General features: G+C 48.3%; 1 protein-coding gene across 1 annotated transcript in view; it reads left to right on the forward strand.

The window, feature by feature from the left end:
• The window catches only part of RTTN (rotatin), a 2784523-nt gene that overhangs the window by 1782895 nt on the left and 985807 nt on the right, over positions 1–15821 (forward strand). The window contains exon 30 of the mRNA XM_069620779.1: positions 1694–1822. Within this exon, the coding sequence (XP_069476880.1) occupies positions 1694–1822 (129 nt within the window). The remainder of the gene's footprint in view (positions 1–1693; positions 1823–15821) is intronic.

The raw sequence follows: 15821 nt of genomic DNA on the forward strand, positions 1-15821 counted from the left end.
TTCCAGTGACCAGATGCCCCATCCCAAGACCCTAACATTCCAGAGTATCAGCTAGCCCAAGACCCCAGAAAATAAAACTGTTTAAATACCCATTTGTTCTAATGATCATAACAGAATATTGAAGGCTGGTGACCTATGGAAGGCATGGAGGCCTGGAGGACAGAAGCTGGACACTGGAGGGAGGGTGGAATGGGGGAGGGTGGAGGGGACCCTTTGGAGTTGTGATCTCGATGATGTCATAAAAGGTTAATAAAAAGTTTCAAGAGGGGAATGGGGGGTTAGTGGGGTGGGTGGGAAGGGGGTCTAAGGGGGTGGAAGGGAAGGCTGGCATTGTTATCTGTTTCTGGTTTGCTATTACAACATGCCAATAAAGAGTGTTTACAAAAAAAAAAAGAATATTGAAGGCCCCTGTGATGTGTGCTGCGAGGTGCCAGGGACCGAAAGTAACACATTTAAAGCTCAGGATGTGAAGACCTGGAACGGCGGCCACCTGTCTGGGATCGAGTTGGGGTTTGCTAGATAACATGACCTCGAATGTAACCTCTGCGCTCATGCCTGGAGTACCAGGTGCACATTAGGCCTTTGATAGGGAATCTTATGAGTTGCACACGTAATTGCTAATTATCAAGCCCAGCACCTGATAACGCAGTGAGAAGAGCCCCACGTGGAAGAAGATGACAGGAGGAGCCGGGACCAATGATCTGTCATCCCATTTGGAGCGGGCTGCCTATGTATAGGGTCACACCAACCAGCTACATGGATTAGTACCCTATGTGATGTATGTCATTTGTGACGCTTTTCACCCTTATAAACTGCTGTCCATCTTGGTTTTGTTAGAGTGCTCCGTAGTAGCAGAGTTCTTCGCTATTGCGTGCTTGACTTTAATGAGAATAAAGCTTGTTCTCCTTGCAAGAGGTGTGCTGGTTCTTTTTCCCCTAGTGTTTTTTTTCTTCTGGTGTGAGCATTGAGGGGGCTACTCTACAGAGTCATGACCTTAGATCACATAGAAGACTACTTCAAGACTTTGATAAAAGTGGATATCTCAACCCTGACCATACCAATGGTGCCATCTACTCCTGCTGCAGTAGTGGAGCTGGCTGTTATCCCCTGCCTCCAGCACTGGTTCCAACCCTTTGGGCTCAGGACCTTAGGGCAACAGGCAGACGCAGAGAAGTGCAATGGGAATACCTTATTTAAATCCAAGAGGACCTGTTTATGATAAATTGCATTATGGTGTGAATGGACGTTAAACCACCGAATCCAGTGGTTTTCAAGGTGTAGAGCCTCTACCCAAGGGGTATTTGGGGCTTTGACCTTGTTATTACGGCTTTCAGAGCATTAAATTTGCTAGGGGTAAGTAGTATGTTTGATCACAGGTGCTGCCTTTTCCACTGCTTATTTACTTGCTTATTAGCCCTCTCTATAGTTTCTTGTCGATTGGACCGGCTATTCTCTTAGACTGCTGTAGTTACAGTTTGGATCAGCGGCCTGTCCTTTTAACAACATGCCTCCCTCCTTTGCCGACTTCAATTACACTAAATATGGCTGTTATTTGACAGAGATAAGATTGCTAAAGCAAAACAGGCATACTTGTAAAGCACTTCCTAACAGAAACTAAATCTGCTGTGCCCCTATGTACTTATATCTATTGATCACTGAAGCAAGGCTACCATGATTATTTTTTTCTTTGCAGGTCATCACATCTTTTTATGTTGAATGGGGAGGAAATGCTCAATCTTTCATGGGGAAAGGTGTCACAAAGAGCACAGTTTTGTGCTTGCTTCATGTTTCCCATGAGATGGCAGCTCAGGCCAATAACACGGTAAGTGTAGACATTGAGTTTTACATCTTGTGATGAGAACATTTCTGAAGAAGTTGAACACTGTACTTGGAAATATTGTTTTCTACTTCTAAGACTCCCTTAAAAGAGTAGGCTTAAAAAGACGACATGTTTTTTTTTTGCAAAAGATGTATCTACTATCGGGCTGTGTTGTGTCTTGTATGAATGCATGCATGCTGCTGGAAACATGTATGAGTGATGTCATGGACTAGCAGAGTGTGCACTAATGACTGGATGAGTATTTTATGTTGTTTGTTTTGGAGTTGTCTGGCAGTTGGATGGATGGTTTGGCACTCTGCAGATTCTTAACTATTTTTTCTTTTTGTTCACCCAAATCTTTATTTGCATATAGGATCGTAATCACCTTCAGAAATGTAGTGAGGTTTACCGTGTTTCTCCAGTGAAATTCCATTTAAACAATTGATCAACAGTTACTGTACCAACACACCCAACATAACTACTCCCTCATGCACCTGCCCCCCGCCCCGGTCTAGCCTAGATAATCCATTATCTCTGTACTGTCTGTCCATGTTTTAGCCTTCTTTCCTTCTTTCTCTGGAAGAATGCCAAGTATCCTTAGACTTTTTGGGATATACAAACGTGTATAGTCTTTCAGAGCATAGGTAAAAAAGGGTGACCAAACCTTGCTAAATTTCATCATCGTACCCCGGACCAATGCCGCCATGTTCTCCATACTTAGTGTCCCAAATTGCGTAGTACCACTGTACAATGTACGGTGCCTCCTTCTGCTTCCATTGCTTCACTTACAGCGCCTGTCGCCTATTAACAGTTTTGCACAGAATTTCGCCTTACTTCCCCATAGTCCAGATTCCTCTTCCTTCGTAATGTTCAGGAGTGCTAAAGCTCCATCTAGCTCTAGGTCAAACCCCAGCATCTCACCGGCTCTCAACCTCACCTCTTGCCAGACGTGTTGGAGCTGTGGGCAACCCCTGCACCCACCCCCCCCAAACATGTTCCGACATTCCCTCCTCCTGTCATTGCCGCCAGCACAGTGGAGGGTTTGAGGCGTACATTTTGTGGAGCCGCTTTGGCCTGTAATGCCACCTATGCATCCTTTTATATTGCAGCTCCTGGTGCTGCGCTAAGGTGTATGGACCAAGCCACCCCTTCAGAGCCTGCCACCGCTTCTTTTATGTGCACCCTCTCCCCAGGCAAGCCTCCCACTTGCCCCTCACCTCCAATTGCCCCTGCCCCCTTGATCCAAGAGTATCTTGTATAAGGCTGAGATTGGCCCACTGTTATTTTCACTGAAAGAGAGCAGCCTTTCCCACTCCATCATGCCTCTCGTGGCCCCTTCCATTATCTTTGGGGTATTAACCCAGTGCTTTCTTTGCTGCTAGGCATAAAAGTCTTCCTTTCCCGAATCGTACTCACTGCAGCACTCCAAGAAAGACTTGAGGCTTGAAGCGTCGAAAAGGTTGCTAACTTCTCACCCCACCCCCCTGCGAACAACCTCTTAAACCTGTTGTAATTCAACACTTTTGGGAAGGCAGCGTTACTAAAAATAGGGGTCTGTGGGGAATACCATGGCACCAGTCGTAGCCTCCTATTCAGCCGATCCCATATTTCTAAGGTGTTTCTTGTTATCAGGTTCTCTATAAGCCCTCTTGGTCGATCCTCCCTTCTCATACACAGAACCTTCCAAAGATATTGTCCTGAAACTGCCTCCCTACCCCATTCAGCTAAGGTTCTCGCTTGTGCTGCCTGAAGTCACATCAGGACAGCACACCCCTCCTCTCAATTTACTTATAAATAAGATCTTTCTCCCTATCTGAGGTTTCCTCCAATTCCAGATGAAGTTCATTATATCTTCCTGAATCCCTTTCATTATCTTCCCCGGCACTGGCAAATGGATCGCCTGAAACCGGTATAGCAAACTGGGAAGAATATTCATCTTCACTATAACAATTCCCCTCATTATCTTACCCGGCAGTGGCAAAGGGATCGCCTGAAACCGGTATAGCAAACGGGGAACAATATTCATCTTCACTATAGCAATCCTTCCTAACCATGAGACAAACTGCCCCTTCCATCATGCCAGGTCCACTTTAATTTGTTGCGCCAGAGAAGGGTAGTTCGATCCGACTATTTGATTTAAGGTTGATGTCAAGTTGATCCCCAGATACCTGACCAGACTGCCCGTCCATCTAAACAGGGTATTGGCCATCAAACACTCGCGTTCTTCCTTCCCCACTGACAGGTTGAGAATTCCAGACGTTGAGTAGTTTACTGTAAACCCAGAAACTGTAGAAAAAGCCCCTTTTTCTTCGAATATTGCCGGCAGTGAGAGTTCCGGTCTAGTAACCAAAAGTACCACATCATCGGCGAACTTTCCAATTTTATGATGTGCGTTTGCCCATCTGACTCCATGCACATCCTCATTTTCCCTTATTCGGTGTGCCAAAGGCTCCATTACTAATGCGAAGAGCAAGCGTGAGAGTGGACAGCCCTGCTTGGTTCCTCAGTTAATTGGAAACGGGTTTGTCAGCCCACCATTCTCTTTAACCCATTGCCTTGGGGGATTGATATTTGCCTGGACCATCTTCAGATAATTCGGTCTCACCCTTATTAGCGTTTGGATCATAAAGCCCCAGTTTGCACAGTATCACATCTTTTTAGCGTCTAGTGTTAACAAACACGTAGGCATTGAGTTCCCCCTCTTTGTGGTTGTGTCAATAATGTGCAGGACCCTTCTTACTTTATTGAACATATTATCCAGATGGGTCCTGTGCTATTGGAGACAGCAGTACTCCCTCTTGCCTGGCTGCTAGCACCCTTGTATATAGCTTGGCATCTACATTGATAAGCGCAATCGGCCTATACGAGGAGCTCAACTGAGGGTTTTTCCCCGGGTTCGGGATGAGAGTAATATGACCCATTTCAATGGAAGATGATATCTTACCCTCCTTACGGAATCCATTGAAGACCTCCGCCAGACCCTTAGCCAGCTGCTGACTGAATGTCGTATAGAACGCTGCTGTCACCCCACCTTCTCCCAGTCTTTTTTGTGGTTTTAGTCTAGCAGTTGCACGCTGGACCTCTTCCCATGTTATTGACTCCTCAAGTTGCTCTCTTTAGCCGTGATCCTGTCCATCCTGCCAGATATGTCTGCTGCCCCTCAGTGTCACACAGTCCTTCGCTGTGTAGACTAGCAAAGAATTCCTGTATAGTCCTTCTCTTACCCCCTTCCATCCCCACGAGTCTCCTCCCCCCTGCCCTTCAGGTTTGCTATATACGGTCAAAGAGTCTCTGTTCTTTGGCCCTCAGTTGCCTCGCTAGGACCATCCTGACCTTATTCCGTGCTCATAAAACATCTGCCTGCACTTCAGTAGGGGGACTCTCCACCGATCTTCCTTGAGCTGTCCCGACATGTAGGCCAACTGGCGAGCGACTTTGTTAGTCCCCTTAGTCTTGTGGGCTGCTTCTAATCTGCTCATATCAGAAGGTTCTTGAACCGGCTCATGAATTTGTCCCACTGTTCCACTATATCCCCTTCCCCTCCTTATCCTCCCCCAAATATCTGCTTATTTAAGCTTCGACCTGCATCTGTATCCCTCTGTTCCTGAGGAGGTACTCTCCCAGCCGCCGCCTCCACCCTTTATGCCCTCTCTGCAACCCTCCCTCCTCCCACTCCAGCATAACCGGTGCATGATCCGACACTGTTATGCTGCCTATATGTACCCTTGTGGTTGCCCTTACCACCCTTTGCGTTGCCAGAATAATCAATCCTGGAATATGCTTTGTGGATATGTGAGTAAAATTCATATCTTTATCTCGGGGCTGGTGTATTCACCATGCGTCCCGGATACCCGCCTCCTCAATTCTCCCTCTTAGTTGTTCGGACATTATTCCCATTGCGTGCCCCCTCGCCCCGCATGAGCGTTCCATAGTCTAATCCATGGCCAAATTATAATCCCCCGCCACCACCAGTTAGCCCTCTCCAAACTTGCCCAGCTCGTCTAAGAACATCTCATGAAATCGTTCCTGCCCCTGGTTAAGCACGTATACTGAGACCCAAGTGTAAATTTGACCTACAAATTTCCCTTTTACGATCACAAATCTTTTCCAACTTTACAGATTTGTGGAACAGAATTGCCACCCCTGCTCTTTTGCACCCCAAAGCGGCATGATCCTGCAACGGATACTCCCTGCTTCTCAAGCGCCCTTCATCAAGTGTGTTTCCTGTAAGCAAACTATTCCTGCCCCCCTTTTCCTGATATCCCGAAGCACGGTCACCCTCCTGCTCGGGCTGTTCAGTCCCCTGACATTCCATGATTCTAACGTATGCATTACCCTTTAGTTTCAAACAATCCTGACTCTCCCAATGCATTCTCCTCCCGGACTGCCCCCCGCCACCCTTGTAACTATTCGAAATTCTTAACCCCTAGGCTATACCATGTAACCAAATGGCAACTATCCCTGGATCACCCATCCAGGTTGTGGACGTGTCCACCATTTGCAAACCGAGAGCAGCGCACCCCACGCATCCCCCGCTCCTCATCCCTTCCCCCTGCCATCCACCTCTATCCCCTCACCGCCCTAAAAATGAGACTTGTAGACAGAGCTCCACACATACATCTTCTGCTGCTCTTTCAAACACCCAGCCCCTGCGATCGCGCCACAAGTTGCCTCAGCTCAGACTTCCCTTCTAGATTAACTCTTCTGTGTCCCAGGAGAAGCAGCTCTTATTAAGGGCCAACTGTGAGAAGCCTGAGGACGTTTTCACTGATAGACCCCAGGGATCCTTTGTTCAGTGGCCAGGGGAGGGCCATTGCGCTTGGATCCCGACCGGGGGGTGGGGGGTGGTGGGATGGACAAGCGGGGGAGGATTGCCTGAGCAGGGGATCTTTGGGGACTGTGGGAGGAATGCCCTCGGGAGAGATGCAGTATTCCCCCCTTTCCGGTACACCTACCCGACATCCGCATGGTCTTAGGATATTCTGAACAAGAGCCTACCTATCCACAACCATACACTTACCTTCCCTGATGGGACAACATCACACCCAATTGGCATGTAATTACCCGGGAACCACTACACAACTCCCATAATCCCCCCATCACTTCTCTTTTCCAAAAACACTGAGACGAAGAAGAGAGGGACTGAGAGGATGAAGATTTCTCAAAGCCACACTCAGAGACAGAAGACAGACTTCCCTATGCTAAGACTGGACTGTCCCACTAATAGAAACAGGCAAGGTCAGACCTCCCTTGATAATCAGTCTCACCTGAAACCTTCTAAGCCTCCCCCTCAGTTTAAAAGGCAGGACACACAGCCACACTCTGAGCGAGCTAGGGATGCTGGATGGAGCACGGAAGCCAGAGGGAGAGAATTCGAGCTGAAGAGACCCTGGAAGGCCTGGAGGGAGAAGGGCAGTCAGATTGCTGGGCCTGCGAGTACAGGGAAGGCTGCAGTGTGGAGAGACAACAGTACCTCCACACCAACACAGGAAAGGCCAGGCCTTTGTGGTGCAGGTGGCGAGACCCTGACCTCAACAAGCATCCCCTTGAACTCCTGCAGCTCCCAAAATACTGGAATGCTGTTTTTGGGAAGCTAGCGAAGTGGGAGCGAAACAGGGAAAAGTGCATTCTGGGACTTGAAGTTCAACGACTTCTAATTTGGCAAATCACGGGGGGTCTGGCTGAGGGAGACCCGTGTGGGAACTGTAAAAGGGGGTCTGAACCTGACTGAGGGAGATCCCTGAGCTGAAAAGATACCAGCGGCCCTCTCGAGTGAACGACTGAGTTGAGGAGGCGAGACCACGCCTGTGGCATTAACCTTGATTTGTGAGTTTAAACAGCAAAGACGGGAAAGGAATACACACAGACGGTGAGTTGGTGAGCGACATGAAAGACTGGTGTGTGTTAAGGAAAGACTGAGGTTGCAACAGTATATCTCGCATTTGAAGGATGCACGTGTGTGGATGAGACACGAAGGAGGGCAGACCTGTGGTGAACTTTTAATTATTGATAACTGTGAAGCCAGTTCTACTGAGTAGAGGAGTGGTCTGGCGAAAGGAAGTAGCCCACTCGTAAGTCTCTGCGAAAGGTGAAGTGTTTTGTTCTAAAGCGACAAGGTGAATGAACTTTAAAATGTGTGATGGTCAAGATTAACCCCACCAAAAAGGGGAAGTCAAAAGGTGAATGTTGAACTTTTGTGCTTATGATACTGAACTACCCAGACCAAGAGACACTGGGGCAAATAACACAAGAGTGTGAATTGAAAGGAAATTCGAAGTGGTCCTGAGAGGTCTATAGCAAAAGCCTCGCACATTCGAAACTCTTCGACATCAGGAAAAGGTCAGAGCCCGACTGAGGGAGGCCGGAAGTGTGATGAATTGGAGGAAGGGAATCCCTAAATAATGTGAATTAAGCTTGGGGAAGGGAACCCATGCAAGTGCTGTGATTGAAAGGTCTGAGCCCGACTGAGCGAGACCTACGTGAACCTTTTACTTGAAATGTTTGCTTTGAGAGGTCTGAGCCCGACCGAGGGAGACCTGCGTGAACTTTGTTGAACTGTGAAAGAACTTTTGAAAGCTGAAATTAGTGACTTAACTGTGAAAGGCCAAGCGGGCCTCGATCCATGTTTTAAACTGCCTTTGTTTTGAGAGCCTGAGCCAGAGTGTTATCCTGTCTACGGGGGCCGCCTTATTATGTGCTGTCCAACGTGGGGAGGAGAACTGACTCAGCCATCTTGATCCTGACATAATATTTTGTGAATACTATTCCTTTTGCATATGCATTTTCCCCACACATTTGTTACATTAGGGTAAGGGCTGGTAATAGGTCTGTTAGCATAGGCCATTTTGTTTTGACACACTCCACTAAGACTCTGTTTATTATTTATTAGATTGAGCGTGCTCCCATCTTAGACGTAGGGCAAGATAGGCATTCTTCCAAACTCTTTTAGAGAACAATAAAGGTTTTCCAAACTCATCTTTTGTGTCTCTCTTGCTTTTAATGCCAGGGGTTCCTCCCACAACTGACGTCAATCTCTGGTCACCCGTCCTCTCACTGCAGCAGAGGCGTTGCTCTTTGGGTCCCCTGATGCCGCAGCATGCAGTGGTCTGTGTGGTGTGTATGGATTCCACACCAGTACCTGGCGTAACCAGGCCCCACTGGAGTGTGGGCCGCTGCGTGGGTAGGGGTCCGCTATCCCAGCCTAATTTCTCTCTCCCTGCTGCCTCAGCGCGGGTTCCTGCTCACCCTCACGTGCCTTTGCTGGCCTCTACGAGGCTTGCTGGGACTCCTGCCTCTCGCTGCTCTCTCCCTCACCAGCATCCGCCTCAGGGTGCTTCGGCAGCCATTCTTGCAGGTTGTTCTCCTTCCCTTGTTGCCACCTCACTCCTAATTTCACTCAGTTCCTGAGTGCGCCAAGTCCTCTCTTGCTAACATCCGCTTTGTTGGTTCCTTCCTTCGGTCAGTCATCTTAGTTGTGTTGGTGGTTCATGAAAGCGATTGTTATTTGCCGCGGCCCGCCTCATTGAAGTGGAGCTCATTGCTCTGTGCAACACCACCTTTGTGCATCTTTGATACCAGCTGTCACTGGTGGTCTTAAGAATATTGGGAATCTCCGCAAGGTTCAATAATTGTATTGCATGTAGGGCAACATATAAGCATTCCTTTGTGTAACCTATCTTGATAGACAGGCAGCGGGATTAAATGCTTCTGCTGAGATAGGTGCTGGCCAAGTGGCCCTAGGATCATTCCTCTCTCCCTCTCATTTATGTTGAGACTCCCTCCCTATCCCAGGCATCTAGAACCCTGCAAGTTCTACTGATCTGTAACCCCTACTGTCTCAAAGCTGACTTTGGCTAAGGGTGATTCCCGAAATGACGGATATCTGTCTCCCGCTGGGACCTTCTAACTTTCCCTACACTCCCCCAATGTTAATTTTCTAAGGGGTGGGATAGTGCCTTGCACTTACTCAGTACGATTCAGCTTGGTCTTCTAACTCCTCTGCTTAGCGAACCCCAGGCTCTCCTCCTCTCCCTCTTTTTTCAGACACTCCCCCTTCTCACATCCACCCTTTGATCTTGCCACTACTTATCTTACTCTCCACCACCACCTCTACCCCTCCTTCTCAACCTCCACTATTACTCCCCTTCACACTACTACTCCTCCCTGTTATTACCACTCTTCCTCCCTCTTACCACTCTTCCTCCCTCTCTTACCACTGTTCTTGCTGCTACCAGTCTTCCTCCCACTCACATATACATTTAAAAAAACTCCTTACTATCCTTATACCCATATGTATCCCATTAATGCCCAGTCACACTGCAGACCCTTGCTTGCCCGTGTGCCACTCCATGCTTGCTGTACAAGTCTACTTCATACGTCCACACTTGTTTCCACCGGGTGCTGGTCTTCTGGTCCCTCTCCGCTCTGACCTGCAGCCATCTGCTCCCTTCGTATATACCCCTTCCCTCCTGGGGGATTGGCTCTTCCTTTCTCCCAAATCTGCATATTCCTCGTTGTCCCGGGATGTGTTAATTGCCTGAGTCTTTAAACAGGAGCTTAAGCCCACGGCCAGGGAGTCCAACCTCCTGGGCCAGAAGCCCCATCTCGCTGTTGCTCTTTGATGCAGCAGCCACTCCCTCTGCCTGCACATTTCTCACAAGCTCTGGCAACCGACTCTGTTCCATGACTCGTTCCATCGATCCCGATTACCTCCTCCATTGTGTGCTCTCTCGAGCTGGGGGGCTCTTTCCTCTTCAGTCCCCTCCTCAGGGCTCCACAGAGTTTCAGCGAGCCATCTCTATACTTGTTCTTCTGCCTTGTGGGGCCTTCAGGCTGCCACCATGGACCCCTCCTCCACCGATCCCTTGTTCACTAATGGCTTCCGGTATACCGGAGTCTGACTTAAGGAGGGGGTGTTGGGTCTGCACCCAGACAGCCAGGCACAGGTTTTTGAATGCGCTAAGGGTAGACTTCTCCCCCCAGACCAGGCAATGGCCTTGCCCCATACCTCTGCCGTTGGTGTTGTGTTATCTGTCCCTCCTTGTTGGCTGACTAGCTGAGGTTCCCATCTGTTGAAAGAGGATTGTGTCTTTTTGCTTAGCTAAATACACTGGTAAAACAGGGGAAAATAAGTCCCAGTTCAGACCTGCTCCGGGAGCCCAGGCATAACTATCATAGGAATGGTAAGGTTCCTCCCCAAGATTTTATCACCTTGTGTTTGTGGGTAAAGATCAGCATCCCCATGTAAGCAGATTATTTGGGTTAAGCAGTGGGGTTGAAGTTGTTCTGTCGTCACATAGTTGGTTTAAATTGTGGTCTTCTTACTGGACAGTTGCTTGGAGTCTTTGTACCATCACAGGAATATGGATATGAGAATCAGTTTCCTCCTTAGTACACTCAGCCTAAGTTCCTTGTTTTGGCTCCTCTCCCTCTTTTGGAAACAAATCGGCCAAATACTGAGGGTTGGGTTCTTCCTCAAGTGTGGGTCAAGTCTGAGGCTAGAGCATGGCTGCCGTGAAGGAAACCAATCTGCATGAATTTGTCTTGTGCAAAACCTGTCCAGGTGTCCTGGTTTTCCAAATGCCTAACATCAGATAGGTTCAGGGTGTGTTGGGGCTGCATCAGGCGTGCATCCACAGCCTTCACTGGTCTGGGTCAGAACCCTCATGAGATTGGGACATTGTGCTTAGGCTTCCTTACCCATGGACCTTTCTCCCTTAGTCAAGCAGAGGATTGTGGCTCATTAGATTTTTTTGGCATTGCCCTTGGTTCTATGAGGGACATAGCCCTCTGTTGGGTATTATTGTTTTTTTCTGTAAATATAGATGTAGTGATTCCACAAACTCCTCCAGGATTAGCATTTCCATCGCCCTCACTTCCTCAAAGTTCTTATTGGCCAACGACTTGTTTAAGAGATCCCAAACTCGTATACATTTGTCTTGCTGCTTCTCCTTGCTTTACGCACAGATTTCTTCACCTCATTAGATAGTGCTCTCAGTCTTGCCCTAAATGTTCCAAGATCCCGCTTTTAATGTCATTGTACAGTGTTTGCCCATCGGGGTTGAAGGCTTGTCTTGCTTCCCGAGTCAATAATAAAGCGATGTAGCTGATCCATCTGTCGCAGTGCCACCCTGCCATTTCGGGGACCCTCTCAAATGTATAAAGAAAGCAGCTTGGTCTTCCTCATGGCTGATTTCTGAATCAAGATCGGGGGCCAGAGGGGGAAACTGCTGGCTGTTCTCTTATTTCCGTCATCACAGTTTGCAGGGCTGCTATCGTTAGTTGTTGCCGGTTAATGTGTAGTTGCCCCTTAACTAGGGCACATAGCGGGCCTTCCATCTTAGTTGGGTCTTGCTCTTGAAGGGCATGCATTTCCACCACCCCATGAATTGGAAAAAGGATCACCTCCTCCTCTTCTAGATTAGCAGCATCTCTCCAATGCCTGAAAGGATCGTCCCCCAGTTGATTCATGGTTTGTGTTGCTAGGGCTTTTGAAGTGCCTTCCTTCTGGTTGTTTTTCCAAAAATATCCCGCTGGCTTTGGCTGTCAAAGTGGGTTGTGCACTGAATAAGGTGGTTTGGTCTGAAGGATTACTTCCCGCTCTCCTCTCCAGGGCCTCTATTTCTCCAGAATCCAAACTCAGGGAGGCAAGCTCTAACACAACGTTTGCTTATTCCGCTTCAAAGATTCAGCTGTCCCGGGTGACTTTAGATAACTGGCCCTGTGCTCTCAGGCATTGGTGGACTTCTGTCGGGGTCTACGATATCCCACCTCTGACATCACATATCCCAGATGGTCTTAAGAATATTAATGAAATTTAGAAGATTCACTCTTTCTTAAGCATTGGAACATTTATAAATTCACATGCTGTTACAATATTCCCTGCCGTCAGGCTGGGAATCCTCTGTAACATTCAGGCAATTTACATAAAAATTTGAAACGGCAGTCAATGTTCTCTTCTAGCCATTTTGGATCGTATTGCTCCACTGCTAGTAGGCAAAGACTCCTTTAGCTCTACCCTTGCAGACTATCTTCGGATTTAGTACCGCACATTCAAGTGTTGGGAGTCCTCTGAAAAATATCTTCTTAATTTCGACGATCTGTGTTTTTTTCTACATTTTTATTGTTTTTATTTATTGAATTGGAAAACCTGTTGAGCTCTTTACTATGGTGTTTTTTTACATCTGTGGTAATCAGTTGTTGTCTGGATGTTTGCCGCCTCGGAATTGAGGCCTGTTGACATTTTCCTTTTTTTCGCCGTAATGGCTGATCCACAGGCTAAGAAAAGCCTCTGCAAGGTGTGCGCCACCTACCACTTGAATAATATCTATGTGGAAGGTCAGCCTATATAGTGCATTTACTGTCTGTATCCAGAACACAATGTCAGTTTGTGTTCTGTTTATCAATCCTTTTCAAACAAGACCCTCTAGGACCGGCATAGAAGGTTGGTGACTTGGTTTGACAAATGTACTGTTGCTTCTGACTCTGAGTCTGTTCGAAGCTGCTTTACTCTGCCAAAGAAGGCGGTAGGAGCTCAGTTCCTCTCCCAACAGGTCGAGGTCCCACAAGGGGGCTTTCTATGAAGAGAGTAAGGAACATGCCAACCACGCGAAATCTGCCAATGTCACAGCAGTCAAGATAACTAAGTCACCACGTAAAAAGCCTTAGTCTACGATGTACTTGTTGACTGCTTAGTCGACAGCTCTATCGACGACTCCTTTGACATCTATGGCCATGAAGGCAACAACTTCAACAACTCGCTCTTCACTGATGGCAACGAAGCACATCAACTCTGCTTCCATCCCGTCAACGGTCTCGTCAACAACTACAAAATCATCAACGACCAAGATTTATACCTCATCGATGACGAAAGCTCCTCCGTCGACGACAGTCGCAACTTCTTTGACCATGAAATCCTTACCATTTCTTCTTCTAGCGCCCGTCCATGAGCCCCATCCGTTTCTTCCACCTCTCCTCAACGCAAACAACCTTGTGTTGCCCCTGCTGTCCCTGGCTCTTCTCAGGTGCCCCCTGAGGACATCCTATAGTATGTGATAGACACTGACATAGAGGTCCTGGAAGGGTTGTTTTCAGATGACCAGGAAAGGGATGTCCTTTCGTCACCATCGCCTGCTCAACCTCTGCCAATGCAACTGCCACGTACTGCTTGTGGTTGGACTTCTCCTCAGCCTGCACATACCCCCTGTCAACCGGAGGCATATTCTTTGTCTATTTTGCAGACTCTAATGTATGAAGTACAGTATAGGGTTCTGTTGGTCCCGCCACCTCCAGGAGAGCTGCCTGCTGCCCCGGCTCCCTCCTAAATGCCGCAGCAGCGTCTCCCCATTGGCTTTGTGCCCTTCTGTTGATCTCTCAGAATCAGACAAGGAAGACAGCGCTTCCCAGGGTGGAGCCTTTACTCATACTACGACTGATGAGTTTGATTACCTTGTTCCTGTGGATGGTGAACCTGATGGTCCACCCATGAGGAATTCCCCACCTGACGAGATTGGTACTTTTCATTCTCTCACAACCAGGGCTACTAGAATGTTTGAAATGCTACCTGAAGAGCAGAGGAAGGAAGGCTTCCTGTCCCAATGTCAGGAGCAGGCAAGAAGGACGGTTGTCTCTATCCCTGTGCTCAATGACATCTGGGAAGATGTGCTCCTGACAATGAAGAACCACTTACTCCTAAATCTCATCCCCTTTCCTTCATACTGCATGGGTCGGGACCAGAACCATTTTTCCCCTCAGAAAGCGCTTTTCCACTTTAAATTTAGTGTGGGCATGGATGCGGCTGCAGGCGTAATCACGCCATGCCAGCCCCACCCACCGGTGCTTCACCTCAGTCCTCTTTTGCGCACGGACAGGATCAGACCAACCCTGTGCTAGTGGGTGAGCTTTTTAATACGTAGCAGTTTTTCCCCAGTGTTTTTCCTTATTTTTTTCTTCACTTTTCACTGGCCCCAGAGCCTCGCTCCCCGGTTTAAGTCTGCCCCAAGTTGTTTTATTTGGTGCGCCCCGTGTGAGGCATCCTTCCCTGCATCACACCCCCAGGCGCTCTGTTTGTAGTGTTTGTGCCCTGACCACCGGTGGGATTCTTACACAGTGTGCAACGCGCTCACGGCCGGGTAGTTGAAAAATTGGTTATCCAGGTTGAGGGAGATCTTCTCACGGTCACCTCCAGATCACCTCAAGGATTTTGCTAGTTGCAAAACAAAAAATGACTGTACCTGAGCAGACTTCTTCCGCTTTTCGCTGAGACAGGGTTCTAGAGATCCTCATAACACTCAACCTGAAGCCTCTCGGGCTACCGGTGCACACACCGAGGAGTATGTAGATCCTTCCAGGTCGAGAGACCGGCTTGTCCGATTACCGGACATCGGTCAGAGGGGTGGCAAATTTCTAATACCGGGCCTAGGTCTGAGGGGGTCCTAAACACAATTTGATTTTCGGGCGAAAGCCTCGGGGCGTAAAGCCTACCGGGGGTAACCCTGAGGTCGGTCTCAAAACATTGTAAAATCTCCAGGGCCTTCAAAGTCCTAAATCTCAGGGCCCTGCACCGACCGCACAGCCTCTGTGTCCTCCCCACAAATCCACCACAGCAATGGCGGCAAGCCATTCGGGGGGCCAAGCTCTCAGACGGATGAGGAGTCTGTAGCAGCATTAACCTTTTCTCCTTTGGAATGGGCCACACAACCACGTAGATTTTCAGAGCGGCATGTGCAGCCTACTTGCAGACATTCTGGCCTCTGTGGCAACAGAAGCCCATATCAGGCACAGTGGAATACTGGTTATTGTACTCGCCCATGGAGATCAAGTGTAGTGGGCTGCAGTGTGGTCAATTGGGAAGTAGACTATTCACATCTACATGGGACCCTACAGTGGCAGCGCAAGGCTCTACCCCTCAGGGACAGCAAGCACTGGCTGCATGTGAGGAGAGGAGAGGTTTTTTGATTGCTTCATGAGGTCTTAACAAATGACAGGGATATTAAAATCTCTA

This window comes from Ambystoma mexicanum, chromosome 5q (genome assembly GCF_040938575.1).
Source record: "Ambystoma mexicanum isolate Mex_15411 chromosome 5q, UKY_AmexF1_1, whole genome shotgun sequence".
In the NCBI taxonomy this organism is placed as follows: domain Eukaryota; kingdom Metazoa; phylum Chordata; class Amphibia; order Caudata; family Ambystomatidae; genus Ambystoma; species Ambystoma mexicanum.